The sequence below is a fragment of the Podarcis bocagei genome (genome assembly GCF_964188305.1).
Source record: "Podarcis bocagei genome assembly, chromosome: 1".
Lineage (NCBI taxonomy): Eukaryota > Metazoa > Chordata > Lepidosauria > Squamata > Lacertidae > Podarcis > Podarcis bocagei.
In genome coordinates this window covers 69,554,423-69,570,927 of record NC_138125.1, presented here as the reverse complement: position 1 = coordinate 69,570,927, position 16,505 = coordinate 69,554,423, and the positions used below count along the sequence as shown (strand labels likewise).

Below are 16,505 nucleotides of genomic sequence, written 5' to 3'. Positions count from 1 at the left end.
TTCTGCACATATGCAGAACTTTAGTTTGCATTCTGAGCTGTAGTATGTCTTCAGGGAAATACAATTTGAGTCATACAGCAAAATGCTAAAAACTGGGCAAATCTGTATTCTGAATTTGATAATTCTGAACTTCAGCAGTGTCCCCATTTCTGACAGATGACAACTGTTCAACTAGTGCATTGTTCACTTGGCATCATGCAATCAGACAGAATAATGCATGAGGGCAGTGGGATCAAGTGTCTCTCTCCAATTTATGACATTTTATGTACCGCAGAAGATCTGAATAGAATGTATTCACAATAATGGCCCATGTTCAGACTTCATTTGTATCTGTGTGAGCTTTTTCAGATCTTCTGAATATCTCAATGTTGCTAGTGATGTGATCCTGCAGCATACTGTTCCCTATAAGTGCCATGTTCTAGGAGCAGGGCAATGTGCAGCCAACATCCTTGCTTCAGGGGATCTAGGAAATCTAGAAATGCCACTGAAGCAGATATGGAAAACTAGCCCTTACCTTAGGTGTGGAGATAAGCAGAATCAAGGAGAGAAACAGCAAGCCCATCCTCTCTAGTTATGATACCCAAGGGAGAAACATCATGTAAACAGAAGTGGTCAATCCAACAGTTGCCATCTCAGTTAACACAAGCTCAGACATACGATGCTTGATAGGCCATAACTTGTCACATAGCCATCAGGTCCAATCCACATGTGCACGTCTTGAAGGGGACAGGGAAGATTTCATCTCTTCCACCAGCAAGCTGTTCCAAGTGCTTTTCTATGGGCAGCTGCTGGGTTCTGTGGGAGCTGCAACCCAGTATCGAAGGGCAAATGAAGAAATGATGAGAACCATTGGGGCTTATCCCAAGTAGTACTAAGTGGTGCCTCTCATCATCACAAGGATTTCTACTTGCACAATGGGGCTTCCCCTTTTTTCCTCCCCTGCACAACTCCTAAATTTGTTCCAGGATCCAGGGCGTGTGTGAGGGAAGCACAGGGAGGCAAGTCCTGTTGCACAAGCAGAAATTCTAGGATATTTTGCCCAAGCATCATAATGTATTAGGGTCAAGTCCTAGAATATAAAAACCAAAGGCCAAATGATAAATGGCTTAAATACAAACTTAGCTGCCCACAAAGGGAACGACTCCATTTGCCCACAAAAGACTGTGGGATAAAAGGGTTAAAATCGGAGTGTGGCCTGACTACATATTTTGCCTTAATAATCAAGAAGAATACAGCCAGTTTGAATACATTTTTAATAAATATGCATTCAAACAAGCAGTTTCTAAAAGCGTTTTATCATGGCAACAGCTGTACCTTTAGGCACATACTGGAGAGGATGGTTTCTAGGTGCATGAACCTGAGTCTTAAGGAACACATGGTTGTCCTTGCCTTATCTTGCTGTGGGAAACGCCTCTGGAATACCCCATATATAGTCTGGAGAAGTCTACACATTCTAACCCAAGTTTGAAAATGTTTCCTTCCATAGGCGATGGAAACTTCCTCAATGTTAGCGATGGCAATTTTGATAGTCCAGGAAGAGAATACCACTAAAACTAGGAAATGTCACAACTCCTCCTTTTTCATTGGCGTGCCATAATGTGTTACTTCTGTAAACACTGGAACAGTTTCATACTTGGGGGGGGGGGATAGATGTGGATATCTCTCCCCAAAAGATCTGAGCAGGTGTATGGATATTAAAAGAGTATTTTGTCCTAGAGATAACAAGGAATTTGGCTTTGATTTCCAGTATTCATTAGCATGTAAGCTTAAAATTCATTAAAGGAAGCCAAAAAAAAAATTAAAAATGCCTACAGTTTGCATGTATGTGGTGCTTTAAAATCCATTAGTGTACATTCCGTGCTGCCTGCATGTAAAAAGAAAATACTGTTGACAGTTAGGATGCTAAAGATAGCTCTATAGAGCCTTTTCCTTTTTCTTGTTTTTAATAAATGAACAATGATAAAAGCCTTGGAAAATTCCCTTTGATGTGAATGAAGTCTTCTGCATTTTGAGATACAATAAGATGGATTAATTGCTCCTCATTAGGCAGCAAGTTGGAATAGCTTTGAATGTGGGTTCTCTTTTAGCATTAGCTATTGCCTGGCTGAAATAGCCGGCTTTTGTATTTACTACTGTCTTCTCTAATAATAAGCAAATTGGAGATCATGGCTACAATTATTCAACTGTCTTTTGCCCAGTACAATTGTATACTTCCATGGTTTGTTTTTTTTAGCTCCAGCAAATAATTTCAGAGGTTATTCTAATCAATACAGTCTAAATGCAGAACTAAGATTTGTAAAATTACTTATTAGAAAACTGTTTTATGCTAGTATTTCATGCTTTACTGTAAAATTCATTTTAAGAGCAAATTGCAGCTTCTTTGCCTGAACATTTTTTAAAGTAATGTTTTGTTAGATGTCTATGTGGGTTTTAATGAAAATATGTAATACCACATAATTTATGCTGTTGATTTTTTAAAATGCACATTATCCCTTCTTTTAATTATACCAAGAATATATTTTGAAAAGTTATATTGCATATCTCTTTCATTTCCCTGGGATACGAAATCATTTTGAGTAGGTTGCTTAGGCTCAATGAATTATTTTGAAGTGTACATTAGTTTTAGAACAGATGATGAACAAAAGTTGCTGATTTCTTGCCTTTAAAAAATCCATTCCAACCTGTTTTATCACAGGTTTTAAAAAAATGGAATGACCACATTTGGACATCATGCTTGTCTGTAGTTTAGTTTAGTTTTTTAAAGCTGTAATTAACATTAAGCACATTTGTCAGTTTAGATGATACAACAAACTATGGCTAAGCAAAAATGGAGCAGCATTTTCCAAACCCTTCTGAACCAGAAAATGAGAAGGGAGGAAGGGTGCTAGTCAGAGGCTTGCAGAAGTTTGTATACAGCAAACTAAACTATGGTGGATGTAACATGGCCAGCATATTAATCTTTTAGGGCATTTACTTCAAAACCAATTGGCACTCAAGGGAACACAGGGCTCTGATTCATTAAAAGATATAATAGCATTGTAGAGTTGGGAGGGAACAAATGTAAATGTTGGTTTACATTTAATTTTAATATATCCCATATCTGTTAATGTTCTCTAATGGCTTGCAACTTGAAAACAAGTAGTAATCAAAGTAGAAAACAATAAAATTGTTAATCATGAACATGTTACACTCAGTTTCATAACAGATGCAGCCTCAAGAGTTTTGTGGAATGCATAGGATCATCATCTGCACCTTGTGCTCTGCACAAACACTTTGATTCCTGTTTTCCTCAGCTCCAAAGCTCTTTTTGTGTTTTACACACATGCCCCCCATCTCCCCTCCCCTTTTATCATGTACAGCTACTTTGTCTGACCCCGCAAGAGCAACCAAAATTCTCAGTGAGGTGGATTGCCTTCCCTTTAGCCTTTGCTCAGGGTGCATTGTATTTTGTAGTTCAGAATAAAAAAAAGATGAAAGGGAGACCCATAAGGAAGTTTTATAAAATTCCATAATGAGGAGAAGAGATGGATCGAGAGGCATCTTACTTACGCTCCTTCACAACCTTATTATTTGGGATCACCCAATGAAAATTATTGTTAGAGTATGTGTGGCAGACAGAGCAATTACTCACAAAGTGCATTTATAAGGGAATAAGATAAATTTGTGGAGTGCAAGTCTTATCTGTGGCTATCCACCATAATCACTAAATGACACTTTCTGTTACAGAGAAACAGAAAAATAGAACTCTGAATATAAGATACTGGAGATACACAGTGGGGAGAGGGCTGTTGTGTTTAGTCCAGGCATAGGCAAACTCCGGCCCGCCAAATGTTTGGGACTACAACTCCCATCATCCCTGACCACTGGTCCTGTTAGCTAGGGATGATGGGAATTGTAGTCCCAAACGTCTGGAGGGTCAGAGTTTGCCTATGCCTGGTTTAGTCACTGCTTATGAACTGGTCACAACTGGTACATCTCAATGAGCAGGAAACCCTCTCTCTGAACCAAAGATCACCCCTCTCTTCAAGAACCTGCTTTATAGCCCCTACTTGCCCAGCATCCTCCTTTCTTTCTGTCCACATGCAACAATTGTTCCTGCTGTTCTGCCTACTCCCATCTGCAATGCTCATTACCACTCTATTTTTCATGCAGTTGGCCACACATAACCATTCATTTTCAAATAAATCTTTCTTCACATACTCATTCTTACATTTGGCTTCACACGTAGAGGAAACACGTGGGAAAGAGAGCAGGATAGTGGCAGAAGACCCCCACCGCGTGACTTTTGTGCATCGGGCAAATGGTAGCAATGGGGTTTCTCTCTTTGTAGACCCTTTCCGATCATCAGGAACCCTGCATGATTAGGCTTCCAGAAAAATTTCTGTGTGTACCACTTTGTGCACATAGAAACCACACATCACAAATCTGGAGAGCACAGGGAGTGGAGTGGAGTGAAGTGAAGTGAGCTCTTGGGATCCTCTCTCTCCTCCACACGTTTACAGGTGGAGCCAAACAGGGGCAACAGCTTGGACAGAAAGGCAATGCCATTGGGTTTACAGTCATACCTTGGATCTCAAACGCCTTGGCTCCTAACAAATCGGCTCCCAAACGACTGAAACCCAGAAGTGAGTGTTCCGGTTTTCGAACGATTTTCAAAAGCTGAACGTCTTCCGCGGCTTCCGATTGGCTGTAGCCTTGGTTTTCGAATGGTTCTGGGAGTCAAACAGACTCTTGGAACGCGTTCCGTTCAAGAACTAAGGTACAACTGTACCCTCTTTCTTTCTTTTTAACCAACTTCTCCCAGCCTAGGCTTCCATCCCATCCCTTCTGGCCATTTATGTGAGAACATCGCCCACAAACCACTTTTTCTATCCACATATTTTATTGGAGTCCATGCCTCACATGTGATACCCTCCAAATTCTCTCCCAGAAGTAGGAGGGGATGACTTTTTTTTAGGGAACAAGGCTATGTAGATAATTGCTTGGGCGGCGATCATTTTTCTTGGGGAACAGTATTGCAATGGTCCCTGTATGTCTAAATATGAAAACTACCTCTCAGTTTAGTCAAGAATTTAGCTATTGCTATTCAGATCAGAAATTTATGGATCAAAAATGACAAAATACGGAAGGAAATTAAGCCCCGCCCCCTTTTTTGGAAAATAATGTATTGCAAGAGACATTCAAAGACTGTTTCAGGGTCACCTTGGGGGAATGCTTGCCTGTTCCAAGGTTTCAAAGATCAATACTAGATGAGAGTCAGCCAAGGAACACTTTACTGTAAACGACAGGAAAATGATGTTAGCATTACTAGCACCAGAAGCCAATCATGGCACTTGAAGGCAAAGTAATCTAAACAAATTCTGCTCCACATTTGCCTAGTGACTGCATAATTCTGTGTGACTACAATTAAGCCATTTTGTATTTACTGCAGCATAACTGACAGTGGAAACACACACCCATTTTCTTAGGAAGTCAAGGTCTTGATCGCTTGTGTTCATTAAAGATCCCAGTGCACTCAGAGGTGGAGAATACGGGTGTTAAGTCATGTATCTTGGCCAAATTCCAGTTTCAGTAATTACTACTAATCTGCCTGCCTAAATTCCCCATCCAGTTTTAATTGGATGTAGTCTTCTTCACTAGCTGCTCAGACTGTCATGTAGCATTTTAATGTGTGATTAATCAGTTGTTATGAGTTACCTCAGAAATAGCTGCATATGAGTGAGGAAGGTAAAGCTTCCTTTTCATTATGTAGGGTTGATAATAAAATCAGAGGATTTGAAGAGACCCTGAATGCTACCTAGTCCTATCCATGCCCTGTAATATGCTGGAATATGCCTTTTTTATACATCATATTTTATTTTACAAATTAGCCATTTAATTCAGATAATAGTGGGTCATTAGTTATTCTGGAACAAACAAACCACACCTTGCCTGGGGTTCCCTCAGACAAGAAATGATTTAAGACTCCAAACAAGTAAGAAATTCTCCCATCCCCATTTTTCATTCTACTGAATAGAAAATTTCTTTCCAAAAGGACACACTTTTTTATGTACCTTCTGCAGTTATGTTAGCTGTTCTTCCCTACTCACACCCAACATACACAGATACATATAAAATGTATATGCACATATCTATTTGCTAATTTTTGACCAAATGGATTGCAAATACAATGGCATGTAATTAAAAGAAATGATAAAACAGCTGTTATAAATTTCTTGAATAATATAATCCTTCACTTGACCTCAGTTTCATTGATCCACAAATGAATTATATAGCCCCTCGGGGTCTGTACATGCTTGTGCAGCAAAAGCTCTCTTTGGGAACGAAAAAGGAATATGGACATGTGACGTTGCTCCTCCAATTGGCAGACAACCTGAAGCTTCTGGGCTGGTTAGGAGCTTGGCCCTCTCTTGCCCTGCCTGCTTACGGAGTGGAAGCTCCAAGCTTCATTCCTGGCATGAGTGCCACTGGCCCAGCCATGACACTAACAGATGTACAGTCACCGAGTGTTGCCTGTGATAGAAGAAAACAAAACAGAGTCCCTCTTTTATCATTATAAATCTGGTCGAAAGAGGCAGATTCGTTTCGTTTTTCACTCTGAAGAGTTCCTTGCTAACTATTTGGAATAATAATGCAAGACCCAAAAACCTCAGGAGTCGAAAAATAGGTCAAGCAGTTGGCATAATTGTTTGAATAAGTTGATTTCTCACTCTACGGCCTCCCCGCTGCTGCTAAAAGCCGGGTTTCTTCAGCAGCCCTATTGCTCTCAGCCAGTTCCCCTGTGACTCTGGAAGAGCAGGCTACAGATGGGTCCACAGGTGTTAATGTCGCTTCTCGAAGCATTAACACCTGATCAGGTTTCCGCTTGAATTCTGCTCAGGATTTTTTGGGGGCGGTGGGGGGGAGATACCTCTGAGAGCAGCTGCTCCCCCTGCCGCCCATACCCCCAGCAAACCAGCATAAAATAGGCAACCTGTAATAGTTTTATTACAGCAGTTTCCACAGCTTTTTAAATGGGGACCTAGCAGCTGCCAAGCTGGTCGTTTAATTTTATCAGCGTGGTAGGCATTAATACAATTAGTCCTTTTCTTCTTTTGATGAATCAGTTCCTTGGTGAAAATTAATAATAACGGTTAATCTCTGTGTACGAAATGACTAGGAACACATTCCAATTTTAATTGTGCTAGAGCATATTTTGCTAAGAAACTACACTTGTACAGAAGCATTTTAACAAACTTTTTGTTGTTGCATCCAGGTAACAAGCATGGTAAGTATTTTTTTTCCAGTAAAGCAAGTATTACATATTTCAGCTGTGCTTGGCAGGCTCCCCCCCCCCTTTTCTTTCTTTTAGCTAGCTTTAACTGTACTGTTAGCCTCTGCTGTTTCTAAAGGAGCTGTTGAAATGAAGAAGCTGCTCAACTTCTCATTACGGGCTTTGGGGGGAATTATGTGTGCGGATTCGTATACCATATTGGATGGCATGCTTTCCTGGCTAGCATGCTTGCGATTTTGCTTGTAACAATGAATCTGCCTCTTAGCGCTTGTGTTCCTTTATCGTTCAGTCTTATACCCAAAGTTTAGCTTTCGCCCAAAACATTTTCTCCTTCAAAGCAAGAGGAACTTGTGGCGTGGAATGTATAAATAAGGCTGCTACAGAATTCTGCTGAAGCCAGATTTATTCGTAACAAGGTTATGGTTCCCTAGAAAGACCTGGAGGTCCATAGTACAGTTTCCCATGCCTTGCCAGTATCTTCTTACCCAATGGGACCCCAAATCCAGGGCTTACAGGCCGCTTCACAGAGAGCCGCCCACAGGAGCCACCTCCCTGCAGTGTGGTCCCATATGGTGATGGTGGAGGTGAGGGAACTCAGTGTGTGAATGCTGGGAAATGCCAGGGAAAGTGAGACCAGGGAAATGCATCTTCCTTGCGCAGTTGACTTCACTCGCATGGTTCTGTTATACACAAGCAGCCAGCAAGTGACATGTAGGCCCTGTCCAGTTGTGCAGCCAAGTATTCAAATCTAAGGCTAGACGTGCTATTGCAGGCCTGTGTAGGATTTGAGTACCTTCCTACAAGGGCTTCACTGTGTTTGGGTTGTGTTTAGCTTCCTTAGCATGAGCCTTTGGAATAGGGTGAGAGAGAAATATAAAACTGCTGCCTGGTCTTCTCCCAAAGGTCATTTACTTCAGGGCTGGGATCTGAACTTGATTGTTTCAGGCTGGGACCTGAGCTTCTATGGACTGTATACTTTCAAGCCTCAGAGCCCTCTTCAGTTTTTTACTCGGCATAAGTGCCAGGAGCTTAGCAAGCTGCCCTTGCTTGCTCAAGAGAGCAGTGCCTACTGTACTTTAGACTCCAGTACCTCCCAGCTCCAGCCACCTACTTCAGGGATCCTGCTCTGCGGATCACACATCTAAACCATGGTGCACCTGCCCATGGTTCTAGCTTGACCCTGGCATGGCTGATAATGGGGATTGGGGATAACCAGGGTTACCTTTAGACCAAGGTTTCCCAAACTTGCATCTCAAGCTCTTTTTGCACTACAGTTCCCATAATCCCTGACCACTGGTCCTGCTAGCTAGGGATGATGGGGGTTGTAATCAAGAAACAGTCAGAGACCTAAGTTGGAGAAACTCTGCATTAGAGCAAGTCCACCACTGATTTTTGAACAGTATCATTTATAGATTAAGGGTTGTTATAAAATAAACCTATTTAGCATTTAGTATCATAAATAGTATATGTAGTAACATATATAGAAACAAGTATTTCCCAAGTATTTCTGGGGTTCCTACTTTACTGGGTGTGGGTGTGGAGCCCTTAAGGGTACAGTCAGACCTAAGGAAAGCTTGGTTTCAACAGAAGCCTTAAGTACAGGTTTAAATCTCTGCTGCTGAAAGCAATAGGCTTTAAAAGTATTTAACTTTGGCTGGATTAAATCCTCTGGTTCAGTTTTCCACAACTTTAATAGGCACCAGCAGTAGCTTAGCACTACAGCATGTGTGAAATATTGTGCAGTGCATGCCTTGCCTTGCCCTGCCTTCCTATTCTTCTTCCAGCCTCTTAGAGTGAAGTGTGGCCTTTAAAGCAACATGCTTCCTTATCCCGAGCTCTTGAAGAGAGGGCTGTTAAAGAGAAGCCAGGTGGATTCCAGAAATACCTAAAAATCCTTATAGATGTTAGTTTCAGGGTCTCAGGTTCCCATCTGGTTGCAATCAGTGACATTATTCATTTCCTACATTAATAACCCACCTTTCTTCTGTCATGGGGCCCAAGGCTGCTTACATGCAATTCCCAGGTAGTCTCACCTGCAGGCAGTGACCAGAGCCAAACCTCCTTAGCTTTAGCAAGACAGTAGCCTCAGCTGCCTTCAGATCATTACTCCTATCAGGGCTGTTGCGTATTTAGGCAAATCTCTATTATGAACTAGTCATCTGATTTTGTTGCTGCTGTTGTGTTCCTGCTTGGGCTCAACAAAGACTTTCAAATGATGGTTCAGACTCTGTTCTGGCTTGTGGGGAGGGGGGGGAAATAAAGTTCAGTCCTGGCTTAAATTCTAGCTGACTTCCTACCGATTTACAGTAGGGAATTGTATTCATACTCAAACCGAGTCATGATAATATGGAGCAGAGAACTTTACCCTGAGGAAATCCAAATGTATTTTACCCCTTGTGCTATGTTTCCCCCCCTGCATGGTATGCTTTTATTTTTCACATTTCCTGTGCCTTAAAAAAAATAAATTAATTTTAGCATATGTGCTTCCTAGCTGTGCTTGCTTGGTGTGATTTGTTGTGTCCATTCTATTAATGAATGCCTGTAATTGTCATGTTGAAGGATCAGACTGCAAAGGACAAAGCACTCCAGCACATGGCCGCTATGTCATCAGCTCAAATAGTATCTGCAACAGCGATTCACAATAAGTTGGGCCTGCCAGGAATTCCCCGTCCGACATTTCCTGGAGCACCTGGAGTAAGTTAATTGGCTGCAATAAAAAAGTACATTTCAGAACAATGATTGGTAGGAAATGAAGGATGGATCAATTAATTTCTCTATAAAATGTACTTCCCCCTTCCCTTATAAAATTCTTTAGTGGAAAATATATATAGGAAATGTGCCCTGAAAGAGAGCAATTGAAAAAAGTTGTGTGCGTTAAAATAAAAATATTTAATTTTTTATTTTTTTTACTCCCATGCAGTTTTGGCCAGGGATGATACAAACAGGACAGCCTGGATCTTCACAAGAGTAAGTGATGGAAAACTGAGACTGAGCGCCACTGTTTTCACTTGTTTGTATGTATATGTTGCAGTACACATTGGTAGGTATGTGTTCATTTGAATGCATGTGTATATCCAAAAAGGATGTGTACCTAGCCAGAGGAATTCAATCCCAGAGGCTATAACTAAAGAACGTAATGAGTGTGGCAGTGGTGGCATGGGAAATAGATGAAGCATTTGTGTGACCAGAATGCTTTCTATACTTAATACTAGTTTTCCGGCACATTTACCCAGTCACCACAGTCCCTGTTAATGAGGATTAAAATAAAGGCTGTTTCAATTAGGGTCAATGGTGGGATACTCAAGCTGTACAGAAATTAGTTCCAGCCTCACCACTACATCCAATGAGATTAGGAGCAGATTTTAGAATTTCAGGAAGGGATGTGTTTCTACTTGGACCACAACCCTGGGGAGTGGGGCTAGGTTAATCCCTCACATATCATGGTCCGGATACTTTTCTGCCCCCTCTCTCCACCCTGGCTGCTAACTAAAGAACAAAAGTCAGGTATGGTAAATGCTTGCATCCATTTCATATTACGTCTGGTTTGGTCCTGGAAAACCCCATGGTTCATTGATAGTTGGATCTTCCTTGATCTTGGATCAAGTTTATTACCCCCAGGGTCAAGGAAGTTCCTTGATTCAAATAACCAAGGCTTCTGGCGGTTCCCTCATTGCGAGAAGCAAAGCTACAGGGAACCAGGCAGAGGGCCTTCTCGGTAGTGGCACCCGCCCTGTGGAACGCCCTCCCATCAGATGTCAAAGCGATAAATAACTACCTGACATTCAGAAGACATCTTAAGGCAGCCCTGTTCAGGGAAGTTTTTAACGTGTGATATTTTACTGTATTTTTGGTTTCTATGGAAGCCGCCCAAAGTGGCTGGGGAGGCCCAGCCAGATGGGCGGGGTATAAATAATAATAAATAATAATAATAATAATAATAATAATAATAATAATAATAATAATTCATACAAACTGCATTCAAAGCAATCTCCCCCACCTGCTGCCTCCTCCAAAACTGGGAGCTGTAATTCTGTGAGGGGTAATGTACAGTTCCCAGGTTCCTTTGGTGGTTCTTTTAATGTGTGGTGTTTACACAGCCCGGGGCAGTATTTGGTATCCTATGGTCCTCCAAGTGTTTTGGTCTACAGATCCCATCAGCCCCGGCCAGCACAACTGTGCTATACATCAGCACTGACTGGAGTTGTAGTCCTAAACATCTGAGGGGCACCAGGTTGGCAAAGGCTGACCTGTCCCTCAGCTCAGGCACTAATTTGTGCCTATTGTGGACGGGAATCGACTAAGGAGTCCCATCAGCATAAGCCCTGTATAAGGACTTCCACTTGCACAACAGGGCTTTCTTTCCTCCGTCCCCCAGGGAAAAAAAGGTGTGTGTGTGTGTGTGTGTGTGTGTGTGTGTGTGTGTGTGTAAGAAACCCCCCCTGTGTAAGAAACAGTGTGTGGGGTGAGGAGTGGGGGGATTGTTTCATCTGGCAAGCCGAAATGCTTCCCCTGACTGAATGCTTTCCTCACTAGAACAATGAATTACCGTATTGGCCCGAATATAAGACTCACCCGCAAATAAGCCTCACTTTTAAAATTGAAGGAGGGAAGAGGAAAAAAGACAATCCCGGGCTGCTTCCGGGGGGGGGGGGGAGAGCCACACTGCTCTGCCGCCAGCCTTCCCCCCTTCTTTCTGGCAGCTTGAGGGAGGCTTGGGAGTGGCAAGCGGGCTGCACACTGCTGCCCCGCACTCCCAGGTTACTCCCGGGGGGGGGGGAGCCGTGCCACTTTGCCAACGGCCTCCCCAAGAGCAGCTCAGCAGCGTGGCGCAATGGCGTGCAGCCCACCTGCTGCTCCCAAGCCTCCCCAGAGCTGTTGGGGGAAAGGCAAAGTCACAAATATAAACTGCACTTTAACTTTTCGCTGTCAGAATTTGGAGAAAAAGTGTGGCTTATATTCAGACCAATATGGTACTCCCATTGTACATTTACATGCTTCTTCTTGGCCACTTCAAGCACTTTTGCTGAACAGCGGCTAATAAACTTTAAACAAACAAATAGATGCGCACAGTCCTGAGGTCCACTTCCAATCACACTCTTTGTGAAGGTGATGGCAGAGAGTCATGTCACAAATATCCTGAAGGCCAGTCGCTAAGAAGGGCTTCCACACTTCTCCAGCCCAGCTTTGTGTATTTCTTGATTTGACCAATGAATGAAAATATTAGTGGCAAGCAGCTATGGAGCAAAAAAGGGGGCGGGGTGGGGAATGGATTTGGTGGCCCTAAGGTGGGCCACTGGCCCATACACATTGAGGTGCCAATCTGAAGTTGCTGAGCAAGGAGAGAAGATTCCTCCATTTTACACATCTGTGTTTGTTCCTCAGGACTGCAACTCTTTAATCTCTACACTACACTCGTCCCAGGATGGACTAGCTTTAGATGAGGCTTCCTCAACCTTGGCCCTCCAGATGTTTTGAGACTACAATTCCCATCATCCCTGACCACTGGTCCTGCTAGCTAGGGATCATGGGAGTTGTAGGCCAAAAACATCTGGGGGGCCAAGGTTGAGGAAGCCTGCTTTAGACCATTAATTCAGACTAAGAAATATTGCTCAATAATAATAATAATAATAATAATAATAATAATAATAATAATATATTATGTATACCCCGCCCATCTGGCTGGGCTTCCCCAGCCACTCTGAGCGGCTTCCAAAAGAATATTAAAATACTGTGATACATCAAACATTAAAAGCATCCATAAACAGGGCTGCCTTCAGATGTCTTCTAAAAGTCTGGTAGCTGTTGTTCTCTTTGACATCTGGTGGGAGGGTGTTCCACAGGGAGGGTGCCACAACCAAGAAGGCCCTCTGCCTGGTTCCCTGTAACTTGGTTTCTCGCAGTGAGGGAACCGCCAGAAGGCCCTCGGTGCTGGACCTCAGTGTCCGGGTAGAACGATGGGGGTGGAGATGCTCCTTCAGGTATACTGGACCGAGGCTGTTTAGGGCTTTAAAGGTCAGCACCAACACTTTGAATTGCGCTCGGAAACGTACTGGGAGCCAATGTAGGTCTTTCAAGACCGGTGTTATATGGTCTCGGCAGCCGCTCACTGTCACCAGTCTGGCTGCTGCGTTCTGGATTAGTTGTAGTTTCCGGGTCACCTTCAAATTAGTTGTAGTTTCCGGGTAGCCCCATGTAGAGCGCATTGCAGTAGTCCAAGCAGGAGATAACCAGAGCATGCACCACTCTGGTGAGGCAGTCCGCAGGCAGATAGGGTCTCAGCCTGCGTACCAGATGGAGCTGGTACACAGCTGCCCTGGACACAGATTTAACCTGTGCCTCCATGGACAGCTGTGAGTCCAAAATGACTCCCAGGCTGCACACCTGGTCCTTCAGGGGCACAGTTACCCCATTCAGGACCAGGGAATCCTCCACACCTGCCCGCCTCCTGTCCCCCAGAAACAGTACTTCTGTCTTGTCAGGATTCAATCTCAATCTGTTAGCCGCCATCCATCCTCCAACCGCCTCCAGACACTCACACAGGACCGTCACCGCCTTCACTGGTTCTGATTTGAAAGAGAGGTAGAGCTGGGTATCATCCGCATACTGATGAACACCCAGCCCAAACCCCCTGATGATCTCTCCCAGCGGCTGCATGTAGATGTTGAAAAGCATGGGGGAGAGGACAGAACCCTGAGGCACCCCACAAGTGAGAGCCCAGGGGTCTGAACACTCATCCCCCACCACCACTTTCTGAACACGGCCCAGGAGGAAGGAGCGGAACCACTGTACGACAGTGCCCCTAGCTCCCAGCCCCTCAAGACGGTCCAGAAGGATGTTATGGTCGATGGTATCAAACGCCGCTGAGAGATCCAGCAGAACTAGGAAACAGTTCTCACCTTTGTCCCTAGCCCGCCGGAGATCATCAACCAGTGCGACCAAGGCAGTTTCAGTCCCGTGATGAGGCCTGAATCCCAACTGGAAGGGATTCTAAAAGGAGGTTTACACTGTTGTCTTTACTAGAAACAAAATGTGCTTTCTTGTTACTGTTATTAAATATTTCAGTTAATATCTGAATTCATTGTCCAATGGTTTATTTCAGCATAAAGCCATTTGTCCAGCAAGCCTACCCTATACAGCCAACTGTCACAACTCCCATTTCAGGTAACAATTACAGATTTATCCGTTTATCCATTTTTTTTGGACCCACTCCGTATTTAGTGCCTGGCACAGGTTGCAGCCTTTAATTACACAAGGGAGTTCAGTAGTCTCATTGGTCATCTACCTAGGATGAATGTATTTGTGAATTTGTGTATGCAATATTTATCTATGCAGAGATGATGGAATATGCATGCGAATCATCTAACCCACATCTACTTTTAGAGCCATAGTGGCATTACCTATTCCAGAATTCCTCACTGTAGGAACATCTGTGAAGAAATGGCACATTTCTTTGTCCTTTCTAAATCTAAAACCATACCCTTTGGCCTCATATGCAATAAACTAAAGGAATAGGGACGCGGGTGGCGCTGTGGGTAAAACCTCAGCGCCTAGGGCTTGCCGATCTCATGGTCGGCGGTTCGAATCCCCACGGCGAGGTGAGCTCCCGTCTTTCGGTCCCAGCTCCTGCCCACCTAGCAGTTCGAAAGCACCTCAAAGTGCAAGTAGATAAATAGGGACCGCTTTATAGCGGGGAGGTAAACGGCGTTCCGTGTGCTGCGCTGGCTCGCCAGAGCAGCTTCGTCACGCTGGCCACGTGACCCGGAAGTGTCTCCGGACAGTGCTGGCCCCCGGCCTCTTAAGTGAGATGGGCGCACAACCCTAGAGTCGGACACGACTGGCCCGTACAGGCAGGGGTACCTTTACCTTTAAAGGAATATAAAATCATTTGATTGACTTTATCTTAAAATGATTATTGACTTCATTAAGATTGGTCTCCTTGGCTCTTATGTATACAAACATTCCCAGTAATGAATGGCATATCTTTCAGAGTTGCATCAGTCTTGGACTACTTCATTTATACTTATTTTACTGAGGTTTCTGTGATTATTTTAATGTTTTCTTGTAAAGTGTTGTATTTTAATGTTTTCTTGTAAAGTGTTAACGCACACCTCAATTTTCAGATCCTTGAAACAAAACAAAAAAAGTATTTGCTGGCGAATGTAAATGTGCCATCGAATCTAATGCCCACCTTAATTTTTGCAATGTAATTTGGCCAAAAAAGGTGAGCATTAGATTCGAGTAAATACGGTATTATAGAAGGAATTTCACGGTCCTGATACATCAAATACAATATATTGGATAGGCTTTTCTTTCGTTTACAAAGAAGAATGTAATACTTGAGGGAGGAAACAGCAATATGATTTTAACAACAAGTAAAACACAAATGTTATGAATGTAAAATAATCACATTTCCAAGCAATTGAGAACGAGCTTAAAAGTAGTTGAATTTTAACAGTTATAATAAAATAGGTTGGCATCAAGTTTTCTTCATCCACAATAATAAATAATACAATGCAATCATAATCTAAAACTAGCAAAGACATTGCTGATCATTTATGCTTCAGGGTTTGAACCTGCATCGGCTCCAGCCCCCTCAGTTCCTGCTTGGCAAGGTCGATCTATTGGAACAACTAAACTCAGATTGGTGGAATTTTCAGCTTTTCTTGAACAACAAAGAGATCCAGATTCTGTAAGTATTACCCTGAATTACGTAAATATCCTTTATGGCAGTCGTTGTGCCTCTTTACTCTTGCAGTTTTCACTAATGCAATGCAAACATCTGCCTGTACCATGGAAACTTCTAAATCACATGTTCTGTTTGTGTGATCAATAGGGATGGTTCATGGTGCCCCTCACAAGTCCTATAATATACTCTAGCTGCTTTCAAGGAATAGAGCATATGAATTTATGATGTTTGTTCTTGTAATCAGCTTTAAGGCATTGAGAAGACTTCAGCTATCTATATCTATCATCATTATCCATCTATCTATAATAGCACAGAGATTCGGTGAAATTAGAAGGCTGAGGGTGAGAATATTTTCAGTGTCAATTGTCATCTTGGTTTCATTTTGCGGGGGGGGGCATGTTAAACCTGCTGCTTTATGCAGATTTTATTTCTTTATGAAAAGTGAATGCCCTTATGAAAAACCTGGAAAACGAAACCTTTCTTTGCTTCAAATACCTTGCAAAATACCTTGCATCTGTAGAGTGGAGCCTCATCTTATGCTTTCTA

At 42.9% G+C, this 16,505-nt stretch overlaps 1 protein-coding gene across 12 annotated transcripts in view; it reads left to right on the top strand.

Annotated features, from left to right (window-relative positions):
• Positions 1-16,505, top strand: part of TEAD1 (TEA domain transcription factor 1) — a 181,674-nt gene that overhangs the window by 140,008 nt on the left and 25,161 nt on the right. For 8 of the 12 annotated variants that reach the window (XM_081198661.1, XM_081198667.1, XM_081198668.1 and 5 more), the window contains 5 exons: positions 7,256-7,267; positions 9,833-9,967; positions 10,194-10,240; positions 14,373-14,434; positions 15,838-15,962. In XM_081198661.1, coding sequence (XP_081054787.1) covers positions 7,256-7,267; positions 9,833-9,967; positions 10,194-10,240; positions 14,373-14,434; positions 15,838-15,962 — 381 coding nt within the window. The remainder of the gene's footprint in view (positions 1-7,255; positions 7,268-9,832; positions 9,968-10,193; positions 10,241-14,372; positions 14,435-15,837; positions 15,963-16,505) is intronic. The other 4 variants (XM_081198666.1, XM_081198660.1, XM_081198659.1 and 1 more) reach the window with 1 other exon arrangement.